The sequence below is a fragment of the Scyliorhinus canicula genome, chromosome 13, assembly GCF_902713615.1.
Source record: "Scyliorhinus canicula chromosome 13, sScyCan1.1, whole genome shotgun sequence".
Taxonomy (NCBI): Eukaryota; Metazoa; Chordata; class Chondrichthyes; order Carcharhiniformes; family Scyliorhinidae; genus Scyliorhinus; species Scyliorhinus canicula.
In genome coordinates, this window is record NC_052158.1 from 108886130 (window position 1) to 108913947 (window position 27818).

The 27818-nt window shown below is 49.5% G+C and overlaps 1 protein-coding gene across 1 annotated transcript in view; it reads left to right on the forward strand.

Annotated features, from left to right (window-relative positions):
• The window catches only part of usp13 (ubiquitin specific peptidase 13), a 138795-nt gene that overhangs the window by 31419 nt on the left and 79558 nt on the right, over positions 1 to 27818 (forward strand). Inside the window, exons 4-8 of the mRNA XM_038816610.1 lie at positions 2522 to 2643; positions 5880 to 6022; positions 8390 to 8574; positions 20786 to 20880; positions 23814 to 24001. Of these exons, the coding sequence (XP_038672538.1) occupies positions 2522 to 2643; positions 5880 to 6022; positions 8390 to 8574; positions 20786 to 20880; positions 23814 to 24001 (733 nt within the window). The remainder of the gene's footprint in view (positions 1 to 2521; positions 2644 to 5879; positions 6023 to 8389; positions 8575 to 20785; positions 20881 to 23813; positions 24002 to 27818) is intronic.

A 27818-nucleotide genomic window follows, 5' to 3' on the forward strand; every position in this document is an offset into this window, starting at 1 on the left:
AGTAGAACATTTATTGCAATGGTTCTTCAGACTTTTATGTAAGTTATTATTTTGTAGGAAAATCGTCATATTTGGAAACACATATTTAAAGAAAAACAAATATTCAACTCAGGCTGACATCTCTAAGCCTTGGAAATTTCCACAGATGATTCCTAATTCATATTTGATTGCTATCGTAATGTTCCCTTTGATGAATCCAGCAGTCTTATGAACACATCGTTTTCATAAAAATAGTATGTTGTCATTTAGTAACTGTTTGCTGCTTGCCATTTCAAATTGAGGGGCTGGGTTGCAAAGGATCTTCCTTTTGAAATGAAGAAGGGATGGCTCATGATTCCAGTGCATCGTCAGCAGGCTAATTCGGCTTAATTACCATCCACTCAAACATATGTACGTCATCGTATGACAGTAAAAAGTGCAATTGTTGGCTGAGTCTGACAAAGGACGGCAGCTGTTTAGTCGAATGAGCATTGTGCTGTAAACAAAATTCAGTGCTGGCACAATAATAAAAGGGCCATGCCTGGTATAGATTTAGATTTGTTACAAATTGACTGCAGGAATAATCATTGATGTGTTGGGTAAGCTGGGTCTTTGTGGACTGCGTTTGATGCAGTGTGGAGAGAGACAGGCTTCCAACACTTGATGAGATGCAACACGATTTTATTTAACATCGAACTATATTACATGCTTAACCGTGGGTTGACACTATGCTGACTTGACTGGGGACCTGAAGCTCGCCTGACCAGACTAACTGACTACCACATGGTGTTTGCACTGGCTGCTGCTCACGAGCTCTGACTGTCTCAGAGGCTGGATTCCGAAAGAGCGGGAAAACTGGTGCCCTCTGGCTTTATAGTGGCCGTGCCCTGTCTGGTGATTGGCTGCTGTGTTCTGTGTGCTCACTGGTCATGCTGTGTGTCAATCACTGCCTGTCTGCACTCCATCATATACATGGATGTATATTATGACAATCATGACCAAAATAGTTTTGGTCGATGGCCTGAGGCCAATTTTCAAGCTTCCATCTGGTGGGAACGGGATTATTGAAGGGTTTTGAGGAGGTCCGAACCATCATGGCATATGATGCAAAGATGCTTCAGTAAGTGTGGCTGAAAAGAAATGTAATTATGTCAGGCAGAAGAAAGTTCACCAAAGTGTCCCTTTGTGATTTGATTAGGGACACTGGAAGTACAGTGAGAAGGATTGATGGTCCTGTGCCCAAAGTATGGTGGTACAGGACAATGTCAAGAATAAGAATATTGTGAAAGAGAGCCTTACCTCTGTGTGAAATGGTGAAACCATTTAAGTTCTTCCTGCAGTACAGTAACGTCCTGGGAACAACGCTAGGTCCTGAATTAAACCATGCTGTCTCAGAAAATTGGTTTTCACAAACAAGTATTGATGAATGTATCTTGCCTTTGAATAGTACCATGTCCTCTGCATTTCCTGCCATCTCAATGAGCTGCCCTATAGGAGCATGATAGTGCTGGTAGATTGGCAATTATATGCAAGCTTTCTGCTCTGTGGATCAGGAGTAGAATGGGGTCACCTGACTCATCTCATTGCCAAACCCTTCCTTGACTTGGACTGGTTCTGATCCAAGGGGCCGAATGTTGAAGTAGTGTGCTAATCCAGTGTCCCATTCAGTCCTCTGTTACTCACATTTCAAGTTTCATAGTGACAGAAGGAAAAGAAACATGAAAAGAAGTTCCAGTTTTCATCATATCTTGAAGTAATTAAGGACCACAGTCCTGACTAGGACAGTATTAAGTTGAGGTATATTATAATTTGTCAAAATGGCATAAAAAAACACTAATTCTGTAAACCATGTGCCTAATTATAGGTCAGCAGATGTTGAATCTTAATATTTATGAGTCATTGCAGACAGAAATAAATGCTAATTTTCACCCCACCTGTGGATTTATTGCCAACCAACAATTGTTGTCATTTAAAAATAGGGAAGAATTGCACAGATTGAACCGGTGCAGATTTTTAATTACAAATTAAAATCAGAGTGGTAGGAGCCATGGTTTCTGGTTCTATCTTTTGATATGATTAGCCACCAAAGGTACATAAAAAGACAAACCTGTAGCCAATCTTTAATGGTCATGTACATAAAAATTGCACGGTGTTATGAGTGTTTATTTCATTCAACTTTTATCCCATCTCTCGAGCAGTTGTGATGCTAGTCAGAGATGACATACTTTAGGTCATAGAAGCTGATGTGATAACTTACCTTATTTTATTCCTGCATTTTTATTTTTTACTGAAGTGACTTTTCATTTAAAACTTAAATAAAAACCATAACTGAATATTGCAACACCTTCTGATTGACATCTAAATCACATGTATACATTGCAGCTTTCAGTTCCAAATGCAGCTTGTATGTGTTGCTTGAAGCGTGGAGGGAGCAGGAACCCTCTGCTCAAACATTTGTTTTGAATAAAGTAACCTTTGGGTAAACAGCTTCAGCAGTGATCTGTTTCTTCTAAATTTTATTCCTTTTTTTTCCCTCTCTCAGAACTGGAGAAGAATGAAAACGTCAACAATGAAGATTATGAGTGTGAAGATGAAGCTAAACTCGTTATATTTCCTGACCACTATGAAATTCCTTTGCCAAACATAGAAGAATTGCCAGCGCTGGTGAGTGAGTGTGTTCAGCAACATATATTGTCCATCTCTGACATGCTCAGGATCCTTTGAATTTGGGGTGGAGAGAGGAGGTTGAGGGAAGAAGTACAACCCTTTTAGCCTGAGCATACTAATCCTATTCTAAAGGAGATAGAAAAATTAGCAACAAATGTGGTGTATAATTTAAGGAAACAGTTTTTAATGCACAGGCCAAAGTTAGCCAAGTTTCTGTCGACATTCTGAATATGGCTTTAATCAATAAGTGTAGAATGTGAAATAATTTTAAATCACTGTCAGCATGTGTACGATCCCTTTATTCTGGAAGTATGTAACTAATTCAGAGCAAATAGTTAAATCAGAAATTATACAGCTTAGCTTTGAAATGGAAGTGAGACCATACATTTGAAAAATGGGGGCATGCGCTGTGGAATGTTACAATAAGACTATGATACCTGTGGTGAATGTATTATGCCAATAATCCACCATTGTACTTGTATCTGTGCTATGCTGCTGCCCTTGTGGGCTTCTCCTATGGGCCATTGAATGGCATTATCCATAGGGGAACATGTTGGGGCATGTATGGGCTCTGCCCATGGCTCCTCCCCTTGAAGGGAGGTATAAAGAGCAGTCGATCTGCAGGCGGTTCTCAGTATTGGATCAGTCGCAGGCAGGCACTGTTCTAAGTTGATTAAAGCCACGGTTTACTTCTACTCATGTCTCGAGTGAATTGATGGTTGCATCAATACCCAACTGCACATCCTGCATGTTGATGCAAAGCATTGGAAAGTGCTCGGGATGCTTTAGTTTTTTTTTCATTCCAACATTGATGACTTGTTCAGTGCAAAGGAATAAAGGAGGTTGATAGATTGTAGAGGACAAAACGTCCCCATTGCTGATGACAGCCTTCCACATCCCTACCAACAGGAATGGTGGAATCGCGTACACATGTGCATACGGCAAGTTGTGGGAGAGAACAGTTGTGCTCAAATTATGCTTCCAGTGCCTGGACAGGTCAGAGAAGGAGGTGGCGAGGGATCGTTTTGCAATGTTTGCCAACCAAAGTGGTGAAGATTTTGGCAGCCTGCTGTGCACTACACTGTGTTTTCCTCCTGGATGGGTGGTTATCTTTAGCCTGGCAGGTGAGATGGATGTCACCTTGCCACCCTGAAAAAGACAATGCCACAGTAGGCAGGGTGGCTAGAAATCTGTTGATAGCTCGCCTATTTGGATGCTGATAGCTGCCAGAGCCCTGAAAAATATTTTTAATAAACTTTGAATTCACGTCTTTTCAGAAGTTACAGGGCTATCATTTCTCAGTGGTACACGTCAATCTCAGGTGCTTATTCTCATGCTTACTCAGTTTGCAGGGAGAAACACCATTGGGCTTCATCTTCACAAGTACCTAGATGCATCATTAATATTACTGTGTAGTTATAGAATTGAGGCAATTTGCAGCCCACCATTGTGTGATGTTAGTTGTGAACATAAAGATCCAATTAACATCATCCATTGTCAAATCTGCCATTGCCATAATTTCTGACACGTTACCGCATTGGCATTGGAAACGTCACTTGAGTATAGAAAATAAAACAATTATCGTACTACATCAACACAAAAATAAATTTTTACTGGCCAATCATGTTCAGAAACACCAATTATGCTCCAAAGACAGTCTGTTCTCTGATTTTGGAATTTAACATGGATGCTGGCTCAGAAAGACTCCCACAGTATCACTTTTCTCATAATTCATGGATCATATGTTCTTAAGTTATTTGTTGCTATTCATAGCAATCTGTCCCTCGCAACAAGAAACAGGAAACAGTAGAGGAATGTGTGCAAAACTTAAATGCTCAATGAAATAAGGCCTTGTTTGGAACCAATGAAACATATTTTTCTTCCCTTTCCTTCCAACGTTATGGGGAATTGATGGCTCATGCTGGGGTGCCAATATGTTAGCAACTGAGACCGAGAATTTCCAGCCCTGCCTGTCACCTGGGTCTTCTGGTCCTGCCAAACATTAATGGACTTTGGGCTGGTCTAGGCAGGGCTGGAAAATCCCACCCTGAGTTTCAGCAGACGTTTTGACTATATAGAGCATAAAAGTTGAGTGCAATCTTGTCCACCTATCGGCTGTGGTAGCTCGAGGCAATACCAGGGAGACTTCCAGTATAACTGAACAAGAGTTTACTGGTGACAAGTAAAAGGTAAACTATACACAGGCTCAGAGTCACTAGACAGGTCTTCACTCTCTGGTTCCAGGCTCCACTCTGCCCGGGACCCCGCTCCTAGGGCCCTGCAGTTTTTCCCCCATTGGTCGGGGCTCATGTGCTCCCGTGGGATAGACCCCAAGACAGTCACGTGAGCCATGTGGGAAGATCCCTTAAAGGGGCCATGCGACCACATACATAGAATTTACAGTGCAGAAAGAGGCCATTCAGCCCATCGAGTCTGCACCGGCTCTTGGAAAGAGCACCCTACACAAGGTCAATAACCCCACCCAACACTAAGGGCAATTTTGGACACAAAGGGCAATTTATCATGGCCAATCCACCTAATCGAACCTGGGACCCTGGAGCTGTGAAGCGATTGTGCTATCTACAATGCTACCGTGCTGCCCCTTTCTCACAAATGTTATTGTATAATGATGAAAATGGGCAGACCAAAGCTAAGATGGTGTGAGCTCCGTTGTAAGAACTTTTTGGTAATTCGAATAACCAGTAACTAATTTCCCCATTAACACTTTCAGGATCAATTCTGTGATTCTGAAAAGGCTAACGGTACTCCCGCAAAGTTGGAGCTGTGATTAAAATTTTATTTGCATTTTAATTTGCTCCAAAGGAAAGCCAGAACTATTTTCCACGCACCACATAGCTCAGCCTAAGCAGCACCGATGTGAGACCATTCTGTAGGTTTGATATAATTTTAACTAGTTTCAGTATCTGTGAAAACTGCCATATTTAAAATGAACTAATAATCAATTGAATACCAAAAGATGCTGAACACTACAGTACGATGTGAACATGGTGGCTCAACATTGTTAACGTGGTGTTTTGTATGTGGGTGCATTGTTAAAAAGAAACTGTCTTTTGTAAAGATAACTTGACATATTATCTTGCAGAGCAGTCTTCCGTAGAATTCCAAAAATACTTTTGATTTAAGTTGCTCACGAAAAGCTGCTGTTTTATTTTGAGAAACTTTATTGAGTCATTATTTTAACTTGCCTCTCTTCCTCGGTCCCATCCCACCAGGTGACAATAGCCTGTGATGCTGCCCTTGCTGCAAGGTCTCCATATATAAGACAGGACTCTGATTCTTGGGAGGAAGAACTCAAGGACTCAAAGCATGAAAACAATCTTCAACAGCTGGACAATGGAGTCCGAATCCCACCCAGGTCAACAACCTTCCCTACACCGAATGCATAGCTGTGACTCAGTCAGTCTTCATTTTTATTTGTTTTGAATATTGTTCACTTATAAAATCATATATATTCATAAGGACCTTCTAGTGAAATGATGGAGAAAAATAAAATGCCATTTAAAATTGGTTAAACTTCCTGCTGTTTCAGTAGAGCTTTCCTCACATTGTTTTATAACTAAATTGCCTGAAATAAGAACTTGCGTTGATATAGATCCATAGAGTCCCTACAGTGTAGAAGGAGGCCACTTAGCCCATCGAGTCTGCACCGACCCTTTGAAAGAACACCTCACCTGGGTACAGTGACCCACTGTATCCCTGTAACCCCAGTTAACTACCACATCTGTGGACAGTAAGGGGAGATTTCACATGGCCAATCCATCTAACCACATCTTTGGTCAGTGGGAGGAAACCGGAGCACCCGGAAGAAACCCACGCAGACGCAGGGATAGCATGCAAACTCCACACAGGCAGTCACACAAGGGTCAGAATTAAACCTGGGTTCCTGGCCTTGTGAGGCAGCAGTGCTAACCACTGTGCCTATATAGTGGCTTTATGACCAAAGAATGTCCCAAAGTGCTTCATAGCCAATTAAGTAAAATGCAATAGACAATTTTAGCACAACAAGTTTCAGTAAATCGAAGTGGGATAAGACTAGATCAACTATTTTAATGAAGTTGGTTGAGGAATAAAGGTTGACCAGGAGAACTCCCTTTCTCTTATTCGAAAAATATCAAAGGTTCTTTTACATCCATGTGAGGGGGCACAAAGGGCCTCTGTTTAATATCTCTTCCAAATGAAGGCATGATTTGACAGTGCTGCACAACCTAAGTTTAGTGTTCCAGTCTCTGCAGCTTGAGCCTTGAATTTCTGATGCTAGACTATTGTCTGCCAAATAACGCTATTACATCCCGTCACTGTCTAACTATAACAGTGCACAACGTTGATGAGTTGAGTTGTGGTACTGCCAGCCTACCATTTCATCAGTAACTTTTTCCTTGAGACTTGACAGTTCTGCACTTTTACTGCTGAACTGTTATTGAGGTAGGGGTTGATATATGTGAAGTTATTGATACATTTTATGCTTTGGAAAGGGAACAATGGGCTATAACTTTCGATGGTGTGGCAATTAAGTCAGGCTGCCAATTCGCTCGAAGTTAGGTAACTGAAAATCCAGTGATCCTATCTCGTCCAACTTCCAACTCGGGCTGGGTGAGATCTGTGCAGTGCAGCACACTCATGGAGTCTACTATTGTGGACAGTTCAGTCGCAGATAAGTAAGCCACATCCCCATTTTTACAGCACTAGCTGCCATAAACAGGTAAGTTTGAAGGTCCAACCAAGTTTAAAGGCCTTTGACAAGTGTGGGAGAGGATAAGTGGGCAGGGGTCGCATGGGGTGGGATTGGCTGGGTCGGGCAAGGGGGGATGGTGGTCAAGAGTGGGTACTGTGGATGTAGGTGGGCGTCGCAAGTCAGATCTGGTGGGATGGAGTTGGGCTGGTGGTGGGGAGTCAGGAATTAAATGAAAAATGAAATGAAAATCGCTTATTGTCACGAGTAGGCTTCAATGAAGTTACTGTGAAAAGCCCCTAGTCGCCACATTCTGGCGCCTGTCCGGGGAGGCTGGTACGGGAATCGAACCATGCTGCTGGCCTGCTTGGCCTGCTTGAAAAGCCAGCGATTTAGCCCAGTGAGCTAAACCAGAGTCAGGCCTGGTGGCAGGTGGTGGGGGAATTCAGGAGTTGCGAATTGGGCCTGGGCCTGGAGGGGGTGTCGGGGGTAGTTGGGGAGGTATAGGGAGGGGATGGCGGAGTTCCATGAGGGGTCAGGATGCGCCAGTGCTACAGTTAACTAGAAGCAAATTCTTCTAACTGTTTCTGGGAACTATTGCTGTAACACTGTCAGGACCATCTGAAGTTTGAGAATTAAATTGCATTTTTGGATGTTTCCGAGTGCAGCACAGTTGCCCACTGGAAGTTTAAACTTCCGAGGCAATTGCTGTATAATCCTTCCTGGGTGTAATCCAGTGGGATCCCCAATGCATCTTTGGAGCTAGATACATTGTTCTGGAACTAGGTATTTAGGGTATAACTTTGTTATCATGTTCTCACTAATGAGTAATATTGTTATGGTATTCATAACTTCGTATAGTATAAATTTTCATCAGATGATTCCAAAAATGATCGATGGACTTAGATTTTGCATAAATAGAGCACTGTCAGATTATTGAATATATTTTGAGGATATTTTTGTAATTATTTGAGTTGATTTTGAAAGCAAGAAACATTGGTATAACTTAAGACAATGTTTTATCATCTCGTCCTCTCACACAATTCCTTACAGTGGCTGGAGATGTGGCTGGTGTGACCTGAGAGAGAACCTTTGGCTAAACCTGACAGATGGATCCATATTGTGTGGAAAATGGTTCTTTGATGGCAGTGGTGGAAATGGGCACGCTCTGGAACATTATCGTGAGACACGTTATCCGTTGGCAGTGAAACTTGGAACCATTACTCCAGTTGGCGCAGGTTAGTTATTCCTCTTCAATAATCAGATGTCATTTGATGACCTATTCTATTGAATTATAACCTCCTCTTCCGGCACTGATTATAAAGTGGGTCCTTTTGAGCTCTCTGATATGTAAATCGAGAAAATGCAAGTTGTACTTTGTATTCTTTTTCTTGCCGAATGCAAAATTGAAATTGCACAAACTGTCAATTCAAGAATGTAAAACAATGTAAGGTGCGCAAAGGACTTTCATTTCTAAAAATAAATTGATCAGGAAACAAAAGAATGTCCAGTTTATTCTTTAAAAGGGAAAACTTGAAAAAATCTTTTTATTGGCATTTTCCACATTTATTTTATTTTTAAAAAATAAATTTAGAGTACCCAATTATTTCTTTTCCAATTAAGGGGCAATTTAGCGTGGCCAATCCACCTAATCTGCATATCTTTGTGATGTGGGGGTGAAACCCATGCAGACACGGAGAGAATGTGCAAACTCCACACGGACAGTGACCAGGGTGGGGATTTGAACCCGGATCCTTAGCGCCGCAGTCCCAGTGCTAATCACTGCGCCACATGCCGCCCTATTTTCCACATTTATAAACTGTTATATACATCTTTTTACCGTGTTAATTTATTTTATTATACAGAAAGGTTTATCCTTCCCTTAATTTACTTTACATACATTTTGCCGCCCTCTGGCTCGGCCTGTGGTCCCTTCCACCCCCCTCTCCCTCCCTTGTGTCCTCCCCCTTTCCCTAACCCCCTCCATTTCCTTCCCCCCCCCCCACTATTTTGCATAGCTTCGTTCTTTCCCCCCATATTCCTTTCCCCCTCGACTTCAGCTGTGTTTGTTTGTGATCGGGGAGAGGGGATTCCCCCACCCCCTCCCATGGCATTCCCTTTTTGTGACTTCCCAGCCTTTCCTCTTTCTCCTCCAACCCTCCTCCCCTCCCCACCCTGGGTTGCGCATTCTGTTGGCTCGCCCTCTATTTTTGTTTTCCCCTTGTCTTTCCTCTTTTTCTCCCTCTCTTTCCCGTTTTCCTATCTTGCTCCTCGTTGTTGGCCTTGAACAGGCCGAAGAACTGCACCCAAGTATCCAGGAAGCCTTCCTCTGACCCTTGGGTGGCGTACTTAATCTTCTCCAGGTGGAGAAATTCCGATAGGTCAGCGAGCCAGTCTGCAGCTTTGGGTGGTGCTGCCGATCGCCAGCCGAGCAGGATTCTCCGGCGTGCGATTAGGGAAGTGAAAGCAAGGGAGTTGGCCCCCTTCCCCATGTGTAACTCTGGCTGCTCCAATACCCCGAAGATTGCCACTATTTTGCATAGCTTCATCCTCACCCCCACAACCTTGGACATTGCCTCGGAGAAGGCTGTCCAGAACCCAGCAAGCTTGGGGCAAGCACAGAACATGTGGGTGTGATTGGCCAGGCCCTCTGGCACCATTCACATTTATCCTCCACCTCCGGGAAGAACCTACTCATTCGGGTTCTGGTCAGGTGTGCTCTGTGCACCACTTTGAGCTGCATTAGGCTGAGCCTTGCGCAGGAGGAGGTGGAGCTCACCCTACTCAGTGCTTTGCTCCAGAGTCCCCATCCCACCTCTGTCCCGAGTTCATCCTCCCATATCCGTCTGGTCTCGTCCAGTGGTGTTCAAGCTCTGTCCAGTAACTGTCTGTATATTTTCCCATATAGTCCCCCTTCTTTACTGCTTGTGCCTATCAGGTCCTCTAATAGTGTGGTTTCTGGGGCCCCGTGTACCCTACTGTCTCCCTGCGTAGGAAGTGTTTTATTTGACGGTACGTCATTTCCTGTCCTTTTGGTAATCTGCACTTCTTTGTCTGTTAGTCCAGTGTCGCCAGTCTGTGCCCTACGTAAAAGTCCCTGACAGTCAGTGTGCCCCCATCTTGTCTCCATCTTAAGAAGGTGGTGTCTAGCATGGCTGGGGGGAATTTGTGATTGCCGCAGATGGGGGCCAATGGGGACATCTTAGTTAGCCTGAAGTTTTGTCTCAGTTAGGCCCGTGTTCTCAGCATGACCACTGGGCTCGTTGTGTACCTTGTTGAAGGGGATGGGAGTGCTTCTGCAGCCAGGGCCCGGAGGGTCGTTCCTTTACGGGAGGCCTCCTCCAACTGTACCCGCTCTGAGTCGGGTTCTTGTACCCATCCCCTCACTCTTTTTCTGCCATTGCTGCCCAGTGGTAGTATTGTAGGTTTGATAAAGCCAAGCCACCTTTGATTTTCCTTCTTTGCAATGTTGGTTTGGGAATTCTTGGGTTCTTACCCCCCCCACACAAACACCATGATTAGACCGTCTACATTTTGGAAAAAGGCCTAGGGGATGAAGATCGGGATGGATCTAAACAGGAAGAGGAACCTCAGCAGCACGTTCATCTTGATCATCTACACTCTCCCCGCCAGGGAGAGTGGGAGTGAGTCCCACCGTTGAAGGTCTTTTCTTACTTCCTCCACCAGGCTGGTCAGGTTCCACTTGTGGATCTGTGTCCAGTCTCTGGCTATTTGGATCCCCAGTTAACGGAATCTGTTCTGGGCCGTTTTAAACAGGAGCCCCTTCAGCTCTGTCCCTTCCCCAATTGGGTTCACTGGGAATGCCTCGCTTTTGCACAGGTTAAGTTTGTAGCCCGAAAAGGTTCCAAATTCTTTCAGGATCTGCAGTATTGCCTTCAGTCCCTCCTGTGGCTTTGAGACATAAAGGAGCAGGTCATCCGCATAGAGTGAAACTATGCTCTCTGTCGCCTCTCCGGATGCCCTTCCAGCTATTCGCGTACTGCAGGGTTATCGCCAGGGGTTCGATCGCGAGTGCGAATAAGAGTGGGGACAGTGGGGCAGCCCTGTCTTGTTCCTCTCTGTAGCTGGAAGTATTCTGAGCTTGTGGTGTTGGTTCGAACGCTTGCCTTGCAAGTGTTGTACAGGAGTCTCACCCAGGTGGTGAATCCAACTCTGAGCTCAAACCGTTCCAGTAACTTGAAGAGGTACTTCCATTCAACTCTATTGACGGCCTTTGATGCGTCCAGGGAGACGGCAATATCTACAGTTAAGCATGTGGCCCTCCACAGCTGACATTGTTACAACAGGTCTGAGCAGTTAAGACCCCTTCAGATAACAAAAGGTGGAGTTAAGTTGTGAAGTTGGCATATTATTATGGGGAGCATGGGTGATTGTTCCCACTCTCGCTACAAAGTTCTTATTATAAGATTTGCCCTGTCTATTTGCCATAGACAAGCAGCTATGTGTGGTCGCCTGGGATGGATACTGACACAGAGAATCTGGTCAAACAATATGACGGTGGCACAGTGGTTAGCACTGCTACCTCACAGCGCCAGGGACACAGGTTCTAATCTGATCATGTGTGCAGAGTTTGCACTTCCTCTCCCTGTCTGCGTGGGTTCCCATGGGTGCTCCAGTTTTCTCCCACAGTCCAAAGATGTGCATGTTAGGTGGATTGGCAACGTTAAATTATCCTGAGTGTCCAAAAGGTTAGATGGGTTTATGGGGATAGGGCTGGGGAGTGGGCCTAGGCAGTGTGCTCTTTCAGAGAGACATTATGGACTCGATGGGCCAAATGGCTTCCTTCCACACTGTAGGGATTCTGTGATTCTATGAAATGCAAACAAAAATTGTCATCTGCGGCCCTAATGCACCCTTAGGAGTGGCCAGGTCGACTACGGGTGCGACTACACATCGATATTGCGGGCCCATTCATGGGCACCATGTTCCTGCTCATAATAGATGCACACTCCAAATGGTTGGACATATACAAAATGACATCCACAACCTCATCAGCAATGGTAGAGAAACTGCGGCAGACATTCGCCACCCACAGATTGCCCAACGTGCTAGTCTCGGACATTGGGCCTGAATTCACTAGCAAAGAGATCCAGCATTTCTTGTGAACTAACAATGGTGAACATCTTCGAACTGCTCCCTACCACATTGCTTTACATGAACGGGCTGAGAGAGCCGTTCAAACATTCAAAGCTGCCATGAAGAAACAGTCATCAGCCTCTCTACAAATCAAACTAGCCCATTTCCTGATCGCCTATAGAACAACACCTCATGCCGCCCAGGTGTTATACCTACTGAGTTATTCATGGAAGACGTATTAGAATAAGGTTGCATCTGGTATTTTTGGATTTGGCAGAGAGGGTGGAGAAAAAATAGAACATACAGAAGAGCCATCCCAACTCAACAAAAACTGAGAACATTTGAGGTGGACAACGTTTTATACGTAAAGAATTTTGGTGCAGGTCCACATTGGATCTCTGGAATGGTCATGGCCAGAACAGATCTAGTGTAATATGAAATAGATGTGCAAGGTAAAAGGGTGAAGAAACACCTGGACCATTTGAGAAGAAGAGAATCGCACACGGAACCAGTGGGGCAAGTCCAACCCTAGAACGCCTGTCAGTGATATTGCTACGGATGAAAATAATGCTGCAGCAAACTTTCCTGAGGAAGAGCCGAGTGATGTTCCAGTGGGAACTAGAGAAGTTATCTGTACTGAAGCACCGTTACAAGCCGAGAGTCAACCAATTGAGCTTCAAATCAAATTTACCTCTCCTCCGGAGCACCCGCTCGTGAATTACGATGCTCCCAAAGGATCAGGAAGTCCCCAGACCGACTTACCTTATAAGGTATTGTTGAGTTCCATTTGTTGTATAATATTGTAAATAATTTCATTGTTATTAAAATGTGTTAATGAGGAACTTAAAGGGAAAGTGATGTGGTAACGTGCCCCTTTAAGGGGTGAGTTCTCTGAGGGTCATGTGATCCCTTGGCCAATCGGGCTGGAGCGTGTGAATCCTGGGGTTGTGAAAGGGTTTTCTGTGCCAATTTGGAGTCTGGAGTCGTGGAGTACGGTAGCCTTTACCTCACTCTCTGTAAACAGTTACTTAACCTTAATAAACTGTTTATCTGTTGATCTTCTTGGTGGTCACCAGGCTTACAGAATACTACACGGCGGATGGTCGGGTGCTTCGACCCTGTTAGGTGGCAGCATGTGGGGTCCAGGTGAGATTCCGAGGTGATGGCAAGATTGATTGCAGAGAGGATACAGGCAGCACTTGCTCTGGCAGTATCGAGTCCGTCATTTCCCTTCTTATGGCATTCACCCCTGTCCTCTTGTGGAGGTGCTGGCACCATTTCCCAGGCGGGGTTCGGTATCTTGCTGCACTGTCTCCTGCCAGCCTGAGGGTGGATTATTTTCCCTGTTGTTCACAGCGGCATCAAGCAGATGGCTGAGGACTCCCTCCGTGAAGCAGGTAGCAGGCTTCTTTGTTGCCATCTTCCTGGCTTGAATGGGAGGAAGTGCTGTGGAGCTGTTTAAATGCAGAACTGATAGAACTGCTCATGATGGAACTGCTCATGACGACCCCCCGCCCCTCCGGGTCAGGATAATCTGATGTTTTGCCCAGATACTTGGCACATTTCATCGTGCCCTCAGGGCCAGGGGGATTTGCACTGGTTTTGGTGCTAAAAGTGACACTTTGTCATTTTTTTTTCAAAACTCCCCCCAAAATATTCCCCCAGGTTGGTGCTGTCAGTTTTGAATAGTACATATTTTAACTTGTTGAGAGAAAGAGGTTTGTTAGCATAGTGTACACTTCCGTGCCAAGCTCCATTAACAAAATTGCCATCTTGTACTCAAGAATTGTCTTATTCTGAGTCTTGCCCTATTAGCTCTGGAAAAACATGTCCATTCTTTCAGTATTGGAATGGAGTGGTTTTCGAACCCACTCATATGCTTCGAGGATTCTGATGTATTGTTATACCGTTAATTCACTGAGAACGAGTGAACATTAGGCTTTAATATCCATGAACACGCCTGCCAGAGTCGGCTGTACAAATGAGTGCCACCCACAGGTGGCCGGACTATATATGGCCCCGGTGAGGGCAGAGCCAGAGGCGGAGCCCACCGGGGTTCCAGTACAGTACCTGGAAGTAGCCCATATCATCACTTCCATGTCATGGGTCACATCATTATACAGGCAGTACAGACAGCTCATGCATTAGGTGAAATACATTCACCACATTCATCCCCTGTTAAGAAAATCAAGTCCAGCCGGGGGTGACGTGGGGTCATTAGAAATTCAGACTGTCTGCAGGTCGGATCGTTCTTTTAGACCTCCTCAGCTCTGGCGATGCAGCGGGCACAGTCGTCGCCGATGGTGACTCCAGGGGCGTCGTGTCTGGAGTCCGGCGTGTTGGAGACGGTTGGGGGGTGGGTGTAGGCAAGGGGGTGGCAGGTGGTGGCAGTGCCGGCGTGGGCCAAGACAGGGGACCCAGGTGCGTAGGGGATGGCTGTAGGCAGCAGGGAGGGGGGCGCAGGGGAACCAGCTGGTGCTACATCTCGTGGGGAGACCGTATCGTGCCGTCCGTCCTAGTGCGCGATGGAGGTGTACTGGGGGTTGGCGTGCAGCAGCGAGACCCTCTCGACCAGGGGGTCAGTCTTATGGTTCCTCATGTGCCTCCGGAGAAGGACAGGTCCCGGACATGTCAGCCAAGATGAAAGCGAGACCCCGGAGATGGACTTCTAGGGAATAGAAACAAGCGGTCGTGAGGGGTCTCGTTCGTGGCTGTGCAGAGGAGTGATCTAATGGAGTGGAGGGCGTCAGGGAAGACCTCCTGCCAGCGGGGGATTGGGAGACTTCTAGACCAGAGGGCCAGAAGGACGGCCTTCCATACCATCGCGTTCTCCCTGTACCTGCCCATTTCCCTGCGGGTTATAGCTCGTAGTCCTGCTCAAGGCGATGCCTTTGCTGAGCAGGTACTGACGCAGCTCATCGCTCATGAACAATGTGCCCCGGTCGCTATGGACGTACGCAGGGAAACTGAACAGTGTGAAGATGCTGTGCAGTCCCTTTATCACAGTGGCCGAGGTCATGTCGGGGCAGGGGACTACGAAGGGGAAGCGGGAGTACTCGTCGACGACAGTTAGAAATTATATATTACGGTTGGTGGAGGGGAGGGGCCCTTTGAAGTCCATACTTAGGCGCTCAAAGGGCCGGGAGGCCTTTACCAGGTGGGCCTTGTCTGGCCGGTAGAAGTGCGGTTTGCACTCCGCGCAGATCAGGCAGTCCCTGGTCATGGCCTTGACCTCCTCGGTGGAGAAGGGCAGATTGTGGGCCTTAATAAAGTGGGTAAACCGGGTGACCCCCGGGTGACAGAGGTCATTGTGGAAAGCCCGAAGTCGGTCATCTTGCACGCTGGCGCATGTGCTGCAGGACAGGGCATCTGGGGGCTCGTTGAGCTTCCCAGGACGATACTTGATACATGTGGCCTCACGGTAGCATGGTGGTTAGCATCAATGCTTCACAGCTCCAGGGTCCCAGGTTCGATTCCCGGCTGGGTCACTGTCTGTGTGGAGTCTGCACATCCTCCCCGTGTGTGCGTGGGTTTCCTCCGGGTGCTCCGGTTTCCTCCCACAGTCCAAAGATGTGCGGGTTAGGTGGATTGGCCATGCTAAATTGCCCGTAGTGTAAGGTTAATGGGGGGATTGTTGGGTTGTGGGTTTAAGTAGGGTGATCATTGCTCGGCACAACATCGAGGGCCGAAGGGCCTGTTCTGTGCTGTACTGTTCTATGTTCTATGTAGATGGAGATTTCTTTCCTCCACCTCAGGATTTTGTCATTTTTTATTTTGCCCCATTGTGCGTTGTTAAACTTGAAGGCGACCGACCGCTGGTCGGTGATGAGGGTGAACCTCCTACCGGCTAGGTAGTGCCTCCAGTGCCGTTAGCTTCCACTATGGCTTCTGCTTCCTTCTCGACCGAGGAGTGTCGGATTTCGGAAGCGTGGAGGGTTCTAGAGAAGAATGCTACTGGCCTGCCCGCCTGGTTGAGTGTGGTGGCCAGTGCGACGTCTGACGCATCGCTCCCTACCTGAAAGGGGACGGAATCGTCCACCGCGTGCATAGCGGCCTTGGTGATGTCGGCCTTGATGCGGCTGAAGGCCGAGCGGGCCTCAGCCGTCAGGGGAAAAGTTTGAATAAATGGGCGGGCTTTGTCCGCATAGTTGGCGACCCACTGGGCGTAGTAGGAGAACAGCCCCAGGCATCGTTTGAGGGCCTTAAGGCTGTGGGGAGGGGGGAGTTCCGTGAGGGGCCGTATACGGTCGGGGTCGGACTCCATTATCCAAGATGTAGCCGAGGATGGCCAGTCGTGTAGTGCGTAAAACGCACTTCTCTTTGTTGTACGTGAGGTTGAGGGATTGGGCGGCCTGGAGGAACCTCTGAAGGTTGGCGTCATGGACCTGCTGATCATGGCCGCAGATGGTGACATTGTCCAAGTATGGGTATGCAGCCCGCAAACCGTACTGGTCCATCATTCGGTCCATCGTTCTCTGAAAGACCGAGACTCCGTTAGTGACGCCGAAGGGGACCCTGAGGAAGTGGAAAAGTCTGCCGGCTGCTTCAAAAGCAGTGTAATGGCGTTCTTCTGGGCGGATTGGGAGCTGGTGGTAGGCCGACTTCATGTTGACTGTTTAGAACACACGGTACTGTGCGATCTGGTTGACCATCTCCGCTATACGGGGGAGGGGGTACGCATCCAGTTGCGTGAACCGGTTAATAGTCCGGCTGTAATCTACAACCATCCGGTTCTTTTCCCCGGTCTGGACGACCACCAGTTGCGCTCTCCAGGGGCTGTTGCTGGACTTGATGATTCCTTCACTCAACAGTCGCTGGACCTCCGACTTGATAAAAACCATATCTTCGGATCAGTACCGCCTGATCCTGGTGGCAATGGGCTTACAGTCGGGAGTGAGGTTCGCAGAGAGTGAAGGGGGGTTGGAGACCTTGAGAGTTGCGAGGCTGCATACCGTGAGGGGGCGTAAGGGTCCGCCGAACTGTAGGGTCAGGCTTCGGTGACTGCATTGGAAGACTAATCTAATGGGGGAGGGGGGGGGGGGGGTGCAGAGGTGAGGGAGGACGTACAACTTAAAATGGGCGTACTCGGCACCCTGCATCGCGAGGTTAGCGATACAGTACCCCTGGATCTGGATCGAATGGGATCCGGAGGCAAGGGTGATGGTTTAGGATGCGGGGTATATGGAAAGGGAGCAGCGCCTTACCGTTCAGGGTGAACAAAGCTCTCCGTGCTTCCGGAGTCGAAAAGGCAGGGCGACTGATCGAGGGTGACTGTGCCCAGCTGCGGGTAGCCAGCGTGGTCGGCAGTGTCGGGGTCACAAAATGGCGGCCCCCATGAGTCACACGTGTCGGGCTGGGTCGAAGATGGCGACCAAGATTGCCGCCCCCATCGGTCGCACGTGTCAGTCGGTGTTGGAGCCGGCGGGCAAGATGGCGGCTCCCACGAGTCGCACGAGGCTGATGACGCGTGTGGTGATATAACCACTGTAGTGATGTGTACTTGCAGTAGGGGGATGTATGCCTGTACGTGTAATACAGGTTCCTCCGGTAACCTCCTGCTGGCTAGCTCCGCCCACAGGGAGCTTGTGTATAAATATGCGTGTGAGTCACTCAGACCCTAGTCTACAGTTGCAGATGGAGGACTAGCATCGCACAGCAATAAAGCCTCTATTGTACTTATCTCTCGTCTTTGAGTATAATTGTTAGCACCACAACACGTCTGAAGGGGGCGTTCCGGGCAGGCACGCAGCCATGCTGCGGGGTCTGCAGGCTCTGAGTCCACGGGTCGGGCCTGGTGAGTGTTCGATTTTGGGGCTTTAGGTCGGCCCAGACAGACTCTAGCGAAGTGTCCCTTTTTCCCACAGTCGCTGCACATCGCTGTGCGAGCTGGGCAACGCTGCCGGGAGTATTGACCCTGACTGCGGTTCCCCGGGCTGGACTGGCAGTCGCATGGCAGAGGCCCGCGACGTAGTCGGGTCCGACGGGGGTCGCGACGATGGCGTCCACGAGGGGTTCGCCGGGTCCACAGGGAACACACTGAGGTTCTGGTAGGCCAGCTCTAACAAGGTAGCTAGCTTTACCGTGTCCCGCAGGTCAGTGGTCCCGTTTTCCAGCAAGCGCTGCCTGACGTAGTTCGATTGCACCCCAGCCACGTAGGTGTCCCGAATCAGTAGGTTCATGTGTTCTTCCGCCGTCACATCCCAGTAGGTGCAGTTCCTCGCGAGTAGGGTCAGTTTTTCCAGATACTCATCTAGCGATTCCCCAGCGCGTTGACCGGCGAGTTGTGAGGAAATGTCGGGCGCACACCTCGTTTATATATTTCACGAAATGCGCCTTGAGGGTTGCGACCGTCACCTTTTATGTGGCCACTTTCTCGATCATCACGGAGATTCGATGGCTCACCCGAGCATGGAGGAGTTGCAGCTTGAGGGTTTCAGTGGGAGGCGTTGTGGAGGAGTTGAGGTAGGCCTCGAAGCAGCGAAGCCAATGTTCGAAGATCTCTTTGGCTTCTGACGCGCGCGCGTGTCGAGTTCCAGTTTATCTGGCTTTCGAGTGGCTTCCATGATGCTGCCGATGGATATTAAATTGTTATACCGTCAATTCACTGTGAGACCGTGAGAATGAGTGAACATTAGGCTTTAATATCCATGAACTCGCCTGCCAGAGTCGGCTGTACAAATGAGTGCCACCCACAGGTGGCCAGACTATATATGGCCCCGGTGAGGGCGGACTCCGAGGCGGAGCCCACCGGGGTTACAGTACAGTACTGGAAGTAGCCCGTATCATCACTTCCAGGTTATGGGTCACATCATTATATAGACAGTACAGACAGCTCATGCATTAGGTGAAATACATTCACCACATGTATCTCATGAGCACAGCCATATTGTCCAATTTCAAAGTTCAACAGTAACATAGTAAACCATTACTGCGGCTGTAACAATGCTACGTTGTGGGGGGGGGCGTGCAGCGATGATGACCCCAGATGGACCAGCCCCGTCAGGTGGAGATCCTGCGGGAGGATGGTCATGTGATCAGTGAGAGGGAAGGGTCATTTTGTCTGACATGCAAAACTCACTGGAGACAGGTCACCTGCGTGAGGTGGCAGTAGATCCTCATCTCTGTGGTGTCGACCAAGCTCGCTGTTGGTAAAAGCTCTATCCTCAGTCAACCCTGCGATCTCCGGGGCCCGTTCTTCAAAGGACTCTGATGTCCAGCACCCCACTGCCTGTCTGGGCCCTTTCCTGCCTAATATGTGCCAATGTCTCCTGCAGGACAAAGAAAGGGCATTGTAAGCTGTGCACCTATTGCATTGCTGGAGGTGGGGGGGAGGGGGGGGGCTGTATGGAAGGCAATATGTGTGAGCACCGCTGCTGGGCATGGCTAGGTTGTGCTGTTGGGCGCTGGGGCAGAGGCACGATATGGGGTGATGTGAGGTTCCGAACATCAACCTGTTTGCGGAAAAGAGGGGCTGGGGAGGCCAGGAGGGTGGCAGGCGGGAATGATACCAGGGAACCGGTGTCCACTTACCCGTGCAGCCCGGTGGAGGTCGTTTGTCTTCTTTCTGCACTGGACTGAGGTTTTCCTGGTCACGCTGCCCGAACTGACGGCTGCCGACACTGCCTCCCAGGTGGCATTGGCGGCCCTGTGGCTGATCCACCGACCCCCCCCCCCCCGGGGGAACAGGATGTCCCGTTTTCCCTCCACGGCATCCAGCAGCCTGGCTAGGTCGAGCAGGTCTCCAGTGAGGCATGGCTGTGTGCTGAATGGAGTGTGTTCAGAGGGTGTAGTTTATGTGCTGCTTCCCCTTGTTAGCAAGGGGCTGCTGGGCACCGTGCAGGCGAATCAACTGGCAGGATGGCCATTTCTGCCATGAAACCCATGGGAGATCATTCCTGGCCCTAATTGGCGTTAGATACCGGCTGCGGTCTCACAGGTTCGGCTGTCGGGAAGCACCCGGAAGTCGCGCCCACGACCGTGCTAGTGGTTCTCCTATTATATCGCGACTTTAGTCTTCATCTTGGGTTCCACTTCCAAGTGATTAGTGACAGTGGCCGAGTCTGCTCCAAACAGCCTGGTGGGAGCGTGGCTGTGTGGTGCACCACCGAATCTGTCTGAAATCTCTGCCATCCCAGCAGGCAGGCCACTGGGAGCTGGCGGGTTTGGTCCGCTATGGTCCCTGCTGCTGTGTGTTGCTGATATTTGTGGACTCATCCCATCCTTGTCGCCAGAATTTTAGGTGCTATTTTCCTCCTTTTCGTGCACTTTTAGTTTTTTTTTTTAACCTGCACAAGTGTAATTTCAAAGAAAATCTCGAACTATAACACGTTTTTATTTTTGTTTGCAATGCAGATGTGTACTCATTTGATGAAGAAGAAGCTGTACTGGATGCAAATATTGCAGAACACTTGATGCACTTTGGTATCGACATGTTGAAAATGCATAAGGTATGTAGAACATATTATCACACACTCTTGATAAGGAGATAAAATGAGATGGTTCTGATCAGAGTCAAAATAATGGACCAGTCACCATCTTATTTCTGACCATGAATAGGTGCTGGGTCAGTGAAATAAAATCAGATAAGCCAGGTCTTATGTATTGGGATAAATGTACTGAACAAGAAAATTGCACTGAATAAAGTCACTTTTTGGTGAATGTTGAAATGATCCGGAGATGTAACTTCCAACCTCCTTAGGAGGGAATCAAAAGAAAGGTTGAGATGACAAAAAATGTGTGATTGTCCCCAAACCAGCTGTGTCTTTTCTTTTTATAAAAAATGTACTTTATTACAAACATGCGTCAAAACAGGTTACAGCAAATAAACACCCCGGGAAACATACTTCCCAACAATCAACTATACAGTCTGTATAGATTTTTCCCATTTTCACCCCCCTCCCCTCAGCCCCCTGCGACGAACAGTTCCTCAAACACAGTCACAAACATTCCCCACCTTTTCTCAAACACCCCTTTTGAGCCCCTTATCTCACCGCAGGAAGTCGTACAACCAACCATGCTGCTACCCCCGGTGGCGATGCCGACCGCCACTCCAGGAAAATCCGCTGCCGTGCAATCAGAGAGGCGAAGGCCACGACATCGGCCTTCCTCCTCTCCCATGAGCTCCGGTTTCTCTGAAACCCCAAATATCACCACCAAAGTGTCATGGTCCACATCCTCCTCCACTATCCTGGCTAAGACTCCCGCCCAGAATCTTCCCAATTTTTCTCAACCCCAAAACATGTGCGCGTGATTTGCTAGCCCCCACCCACACCTCTCACACTCACCTGCTACCCCCTGAAAGAACCCACTCATTGTCGCTCGCGTCATATGCACCCTGTGCACCACCTTAAACTGTATCAGGCTCCTCCTTGCACAAGAGGAAGTCCTGTTTACCCTACGCAGTGCCGCACTCCATATTCCCAATTGATCTCCCCTCCCAACTCCGCTTCCCATTTTTCCTTCATCTTCGCCATCCGCTCACCTCCCTGCTCCCCCAGCCACTAGTATGTATCCCCGATTCTTCCCTATCCCTCCACATCCGGAAGCAGCAGTCGCTCCAGCAACCTTTCGTGTAAAGTCCCTAACCTGCAGATACCTGAACTGACTCCTCCTCAGCAGCTCTACCCTTTCCTTTAGCTCCTCCAGACTGGTGAACCCATCCTCCAACTACAGATCCCTCACCTTGACCAGCCCCACTTCTCTCGGCTCAAACCCATGATTCTCGCAAAGAGGCGTTAGCACCGACACCTCTTCCACCCTAAAATGCCTCCTCAACTGATTCCATGGGTGAAATTATCCCCTACCCGGCAGGGCGGGGGGTCCTGGCGTAGCGGAGTGGCGCCAACCACTCTGGCGTCGGGCCTCCCCAAATGTGCGGCATTCTCCGCACCTTTGGGGGCTAGGCCCCTGCCAGAGTGGCTCCCGCTACGCCGACTGGCGCCGAAACTGGCGCCAACGGCCTTTGGCGTCCGCCGGCCGGTGTCAGGGCTGTCCGAAAGGCCTTCGCCGGTCGGCGTGAGTCCGCGCATGCGCCGGGGCGTCAGCGGCTGCTGACGTCACCACCGGCGCATGCGCGGTAGGGGGGGTCTCTTCCGCCTCCGCCATGGTGGAGGCCGTGGCGGAAGAAAAAGAGTTCCCCCATGGCACTGTCCACCGTGGGTGCACCCCCTGGGGCCCGATCGGCCCGCGCCCCCCCCCCCCCCCGGGGCCCGCTTGCGCCGCCAATCCCGCCGGCACAGAGGTGGTTTAAACCACGTCGGCGGGAGAGGCCTGACAGCGGCCGGACGGCCGGAGAATCACCGCGGGGGGCACGCTGATCGGCGCGGGGGGCACGTCGATCACCGGGGCGTGATTCCCGCTCCCGCCGATTCCCGGGTGGTGGAGAATTCCGGCCACAGCGGGGGCGGGATTTACGCCGGCCCCGGGCGATTCACCGACCCTGCGGGGGTTGGAGAATTCCGCCCCATATCTTCACCGTGGACTGCACCACCGGGCTCCCTGAATACCTATTCAGAGCCATTGGCAATGCTGCCATCACCATAACCTTCAAACTAGACCCCTTACACAATTCCTCCTCCATCCTAACCCACTCTATCCCTTCTCCTTCCCACTACCGCCGCACCTTGTCCACATTCGCCGCCCAATCATAATGAAGCAAGTTTGTCACGCCAAACCCCCTGCTGCAGCTGTGCCTTTTCATCTTGCAACCTGATTACAGTCAACGTGACCTTCTTGACACTGGTATCTGCCCGTATCTGTGTGGGTTTCCTCCAGGTGCTCTGGTTTCCTCCCACAGTCTAACAATGTGCAGGTTGGTTGGGGATACGGGGATAGGGTGGGCGCGTGAGCCTAGGTAAGGTGCTCTTTCAGAGGGTTAGTGCAAACCTGATGGACCGAATAGCCTCCTCTGCACTGTAGGAATTCTATGGTTCTGTTGGAGGGAACTCCTGGCTAGATTTGTTGCTCATTGACAAAAACATCTATATTTGAACAGATTTGCAGACAAGTGCAGCATGCTGGCATAGTTTAAGCTTGCATATAGTGAATGTATTTTTAAGTAGATTATAAAACTGCTTTGTTCAGTTAGGAGGAGGGTGTAAGATTGGTAGAAATCATATTGTTCTTGTTAGCACCAACCATTTCCTCCTTTTGTGCTTGCTGGTGAAAGCACGATCAGTATCGGCAGAGTAGGTTGATTGGAATTTTGGAGTAGAAGGAGCTGTTTTTAATACAGCTTCAGAAGATAGGCAAGGTAATAATCATTCATTGTAAAAATTGCAGCTGTGTAACATCAGTTGTGTGCTGAATAATGTTAAGTAGATTGCATAAAGATTTGTCAAAGTGTGTTATCAGGTGATTATTTATTACATCTGTTTGATAGTCAGAAAATGTTAATCCTGTCGATGATATCAAGCCACGAATCAGTGAATGGGAGATGGTCCAAGAATCTGGTATGAAGTTGAAGCCAATATATGGTTCTGGATACACTGGTATCAAGAATCTGGGAAACAGCTGCTACCTCAGCTCGGTAATGCAGATAATCTTCAGCATCCCTGACTTTCAGAGAAGGTGGGTTTAAATAGACATTTGTGTTCTGTGTAAGATAATGCTGTTTAGAGACATATTTTTGATTTTCTGTAGTTTGTTTACCGTAAGATCGTAACTGTTGCTCTGTTGCTCCCCGCTGTGGAGTTGGGTAATTCCCGGGAGGCCGCTGCGTTCGACTTCAATCTCATTAAGGAAACTGAAGTGAATGCAAATGAGGGTTAATGATATTCTCGGCATTTTTGGGTGAGTTCCAGAACTCTGCATCGGCAGCGGGTCCGGTGAATCGCAGACACGGTTTTGCCCTCTCCGCGATTCACCCGGAGGGCCCCGATCCACGCCAGGTGCAATGTGGTCGCTGAATCACACCCATGTCTCAGTAAGAATTCTTCATTGAGATTTGTTGAAGAGCTGATGTACCATCAATTCGACTCAAGACACAATTAGGATCCGGACTGTGGCTTTAATCAGCTAGTTGTTAGCCTGGTGGTCGACTAAAGAGAATGGCCGACCGCCGAGAACTCTGGGTACTTATACGCAGCCTCGGAGGCGGGGCCTACTTGCCTCTCGACCAATTGGAGAGCAGTCACATGACTAATCCCAACCAATCGGACGAGAGGCACATGTCCAGCCAGAGCCAATGGGAAGCTAGTGCTCTGCACCAATGGCAGTGCTCATATCCATACCACCACATTCACCCCTTGTGGTGAAAGAAGGCGGGGGGGGGTGTAAGTGGGAGAGAGAGGGGGGGGGGGGTCCGAGGACTGGTGGTATGAGCAGCGAAACTCGATAAAGATGGGCTGCCCACTGGCTCGTGGCAAAACAATACTACTACTACTAACAACAGAGTAACACAAAATGTCCAAAAAAAGTCCCATGGCCGCATCAGATGGACACGATCAGCCTGTCGGGTGCCCGTGGTGTTCTGGAGGACTGTTGCAGTAGAGCCGGTGACGTCGGGCTGATGGTCGTCCTTGCCTCCGGGAGCGTCGGTCGTAGATGTGTCTCCGTACCCCGGGCTGGTGGTGGAGATGCTGTAATTGGGGAAGAGGGGGGATGTGCGCTGGGTCGTGGTGGCGCTGGGGGAATTGGGGTTGGGGGGGGAGGTGTTGATGTAGGGGGAGAAGGCCGCACGCCGGCGGGTGCCAGGTCCCGAAACGAGACCGTATCCTGCCGACCGTCGGGATACTCCACGTACGCATACTGCGGGTTGGCATGGAGTAACTGGACTCGCTCAACCAACGGGTCGGACTGGTGCACCCACACATGCTTCCGGAGCAAGATGGGCCCGGGGGTGGCCAGCCAGGTCGGGAGAGGGGATCCTGAGGGCGACTTCCTGGGGAAAACAAGAAGACGTTCATGAGGTGTTTGATTAGTGGTAGTACAGAGGAGAGACCGGATTGAATACAGGGCGTCGGGGATGACCTCTTGCCAATGGGGAATAGGGAGATCTCTGGACCGTAGGGCCAGCAGGATGGTCTTCCAAATGGTGCCATTCTCCCGCTCGACCTAACCGTTACCCCGGGGGTTATAACTGGTCGTCCTGCTGGAGGCTATGCCCCTGCTGAGCAGGAATTGACGCAGTTCGTCGCTTATAAAGGCGGACCCCCGGTCGCTGTGGATGTACGCGGGGTAACCGAACAGGGAGAAGATGGATAGGAGGGCCTTTACGACGGTTGTCGTGGTCATGTCGGGACAGGGAATGGCGAAAGGGAAGCGGGAGGATTCGTCGATAACACTCAAGAAATAAGTGTTACGGTTGGTGGAGGGGAGGGGGCCCTTGAAATCTATACTGACACATTCAAAGGGGCGGGATGCCTTGATCAGATGCGTTCGTTCGGGGCGGTAGAAGTGCAGTTTGCACTCGGTGCAGACGTGGCAGTCCCTGGTGACTGTCCTGACTTCCTCGACGGAGTTGGGCAGGATGCGGGTCTTAATAAAATGGTAGAAACGGGTGACCCCTGGATGGCAGAGGTCCGTGTGGAGGGAGCGGAGGCGGTCAATCTGCACGCTGGCGCAGGTACTGCGGGATAGGGCATCGGAAGGCTTGTTGAGCTTCCCAGGACGATACAAGATATCGTAGTTGTACGTGGACAACTCGATCCGCCACCACAAGATCTTGTTGTTCTTTATCTTGCCCCTCTGTGCATTATCGAACATGAAAGCTACTGACCGTTGGTCTGTGAGGAGGGTAAACCTCCTGCCGGCCAGATAGTGCCTCCAATATCGCACAGCTTCGACTATAGCCTGTGCCTCCTTTTCCACCGAGGAATGGCGGATTTCGTAAGCCTGGAGTGTTCGTGAAAAGAAGGCCACGGGTCTGCCCGCTTGGTTCAGGGTGGCCGCCAGAGCTACGTCAGACGCGTCACTCTCGACCTGGAATGGGAGGGGCTTGTTGATAGCATGCATCGTGGCCTTTGCGATATCCGCTTTGATGCGGCTAAAGGCCTGGCGGGCCTCCATCGACAGGGGAAAGGAGGTGGACTGGATGAGGGGGCTGGCTTTGTCTGCGTAGTTGGGGACCCACTGGGCGTAGTATGAGAAGAAGCCCAGGCAGCGTTTGAGGGATTTGAGGGAGTTGGGGAGAGGGGGTTCCATCAGGGGGCGCATGCGTTCGGGATCGGGGCCTATCACTCCGTTACGCACTACGTAGCCAAGGATGGCTAGACGGTCGGTGCTAAACATGCACTTATCCTTATTGTCTGTTAAATTAAGGAGTTTTGCGGTTCAGAGGAATTTTTGGAGGTTGATGTCGTGGTCCTGCTGGTCGTGGCCGCAGATGGTGACGTTATCGAGAAACGGGAAGGTGGCCCGTAAACTGTGCTTGTCGACCATTCGGTCCATCTCCCGTTGGAAGACCGAGACTCCATTTGTGACACCGAATGGAACCCTGAGGAAGTGGTAGAGGCGCCCATCTGCCTCAAACGCGGTGTACTTTCGATCACTCGCGCGAATGGGGAGCTGGTGGTACCGTGGTAGGTGGACTTAAGGTCCACCGTGGAGAAGACTTTGTACTTCGCGATCCTGTTAACCAGGTCGGAAATACGGGGGAGAGGATACGCGTCCAGCTGCGTAAACCTGTTGATGGTCTGACTGTAATCGATGACCATCCGGTTTTTCTCCCCAGTCCGAACTACCAGCACTTGGGCTCGCCAGGGACTGTTGCTGGCCTCGATAACTCCTTCCTTAAGGAGCCTCTGGACTTCAGACCCGATGAAGGTCCGGTCCTGGGCACTGTATCGTCTGCTCCTCGTGGCGACAGGTTTACAATCTGGGGTGAGATTAGCAAACAAGGAAGGGGGGTCCACTTTGAGGGACGCGAGGCTGCAGACAGTAAGAGGAGGAATAGGGCCGCCGAATTGAAAGGTCAAACTCTGCAGGTTGCACTGGAAATCCAGCCCCAAGAGTGCCGGAGTGCATAGACGGGGGAGAATAAGGAGTTTGAACTTTTTGAAAACCCTCCCAGGACCGTGAGGTTCACTATGCAGCACCTGGTGATTTGGACGGAGTACGAACCTGAGGCCAATTCAATTTTATGTTTAATTGGATGGATGGGGAGTGCGCAGCATCTTACCGGGCGGACAAAACTTTCCGTGCTCCCGGAGTCCAGCAGGCACCTCGTTTTGTGTCCGTTGAGCTGAACCATTGTCGTAGTCTTGGCGAGCGTGCGTGGTCGCGACTGGTCGAGTTTGATGGAAGCCAGTCGTGGTGAGAGTTCCAGATCATCCTCATTAGCAGAGTAATCGCTTGCAGGGCCTTCCATGTTGGCTCAAGATGGCGGCGCCCAGGACCCGCACGTGGAGTCGGGGTCCCAAGATGGCGGCGCCCAGGACCCGCACGT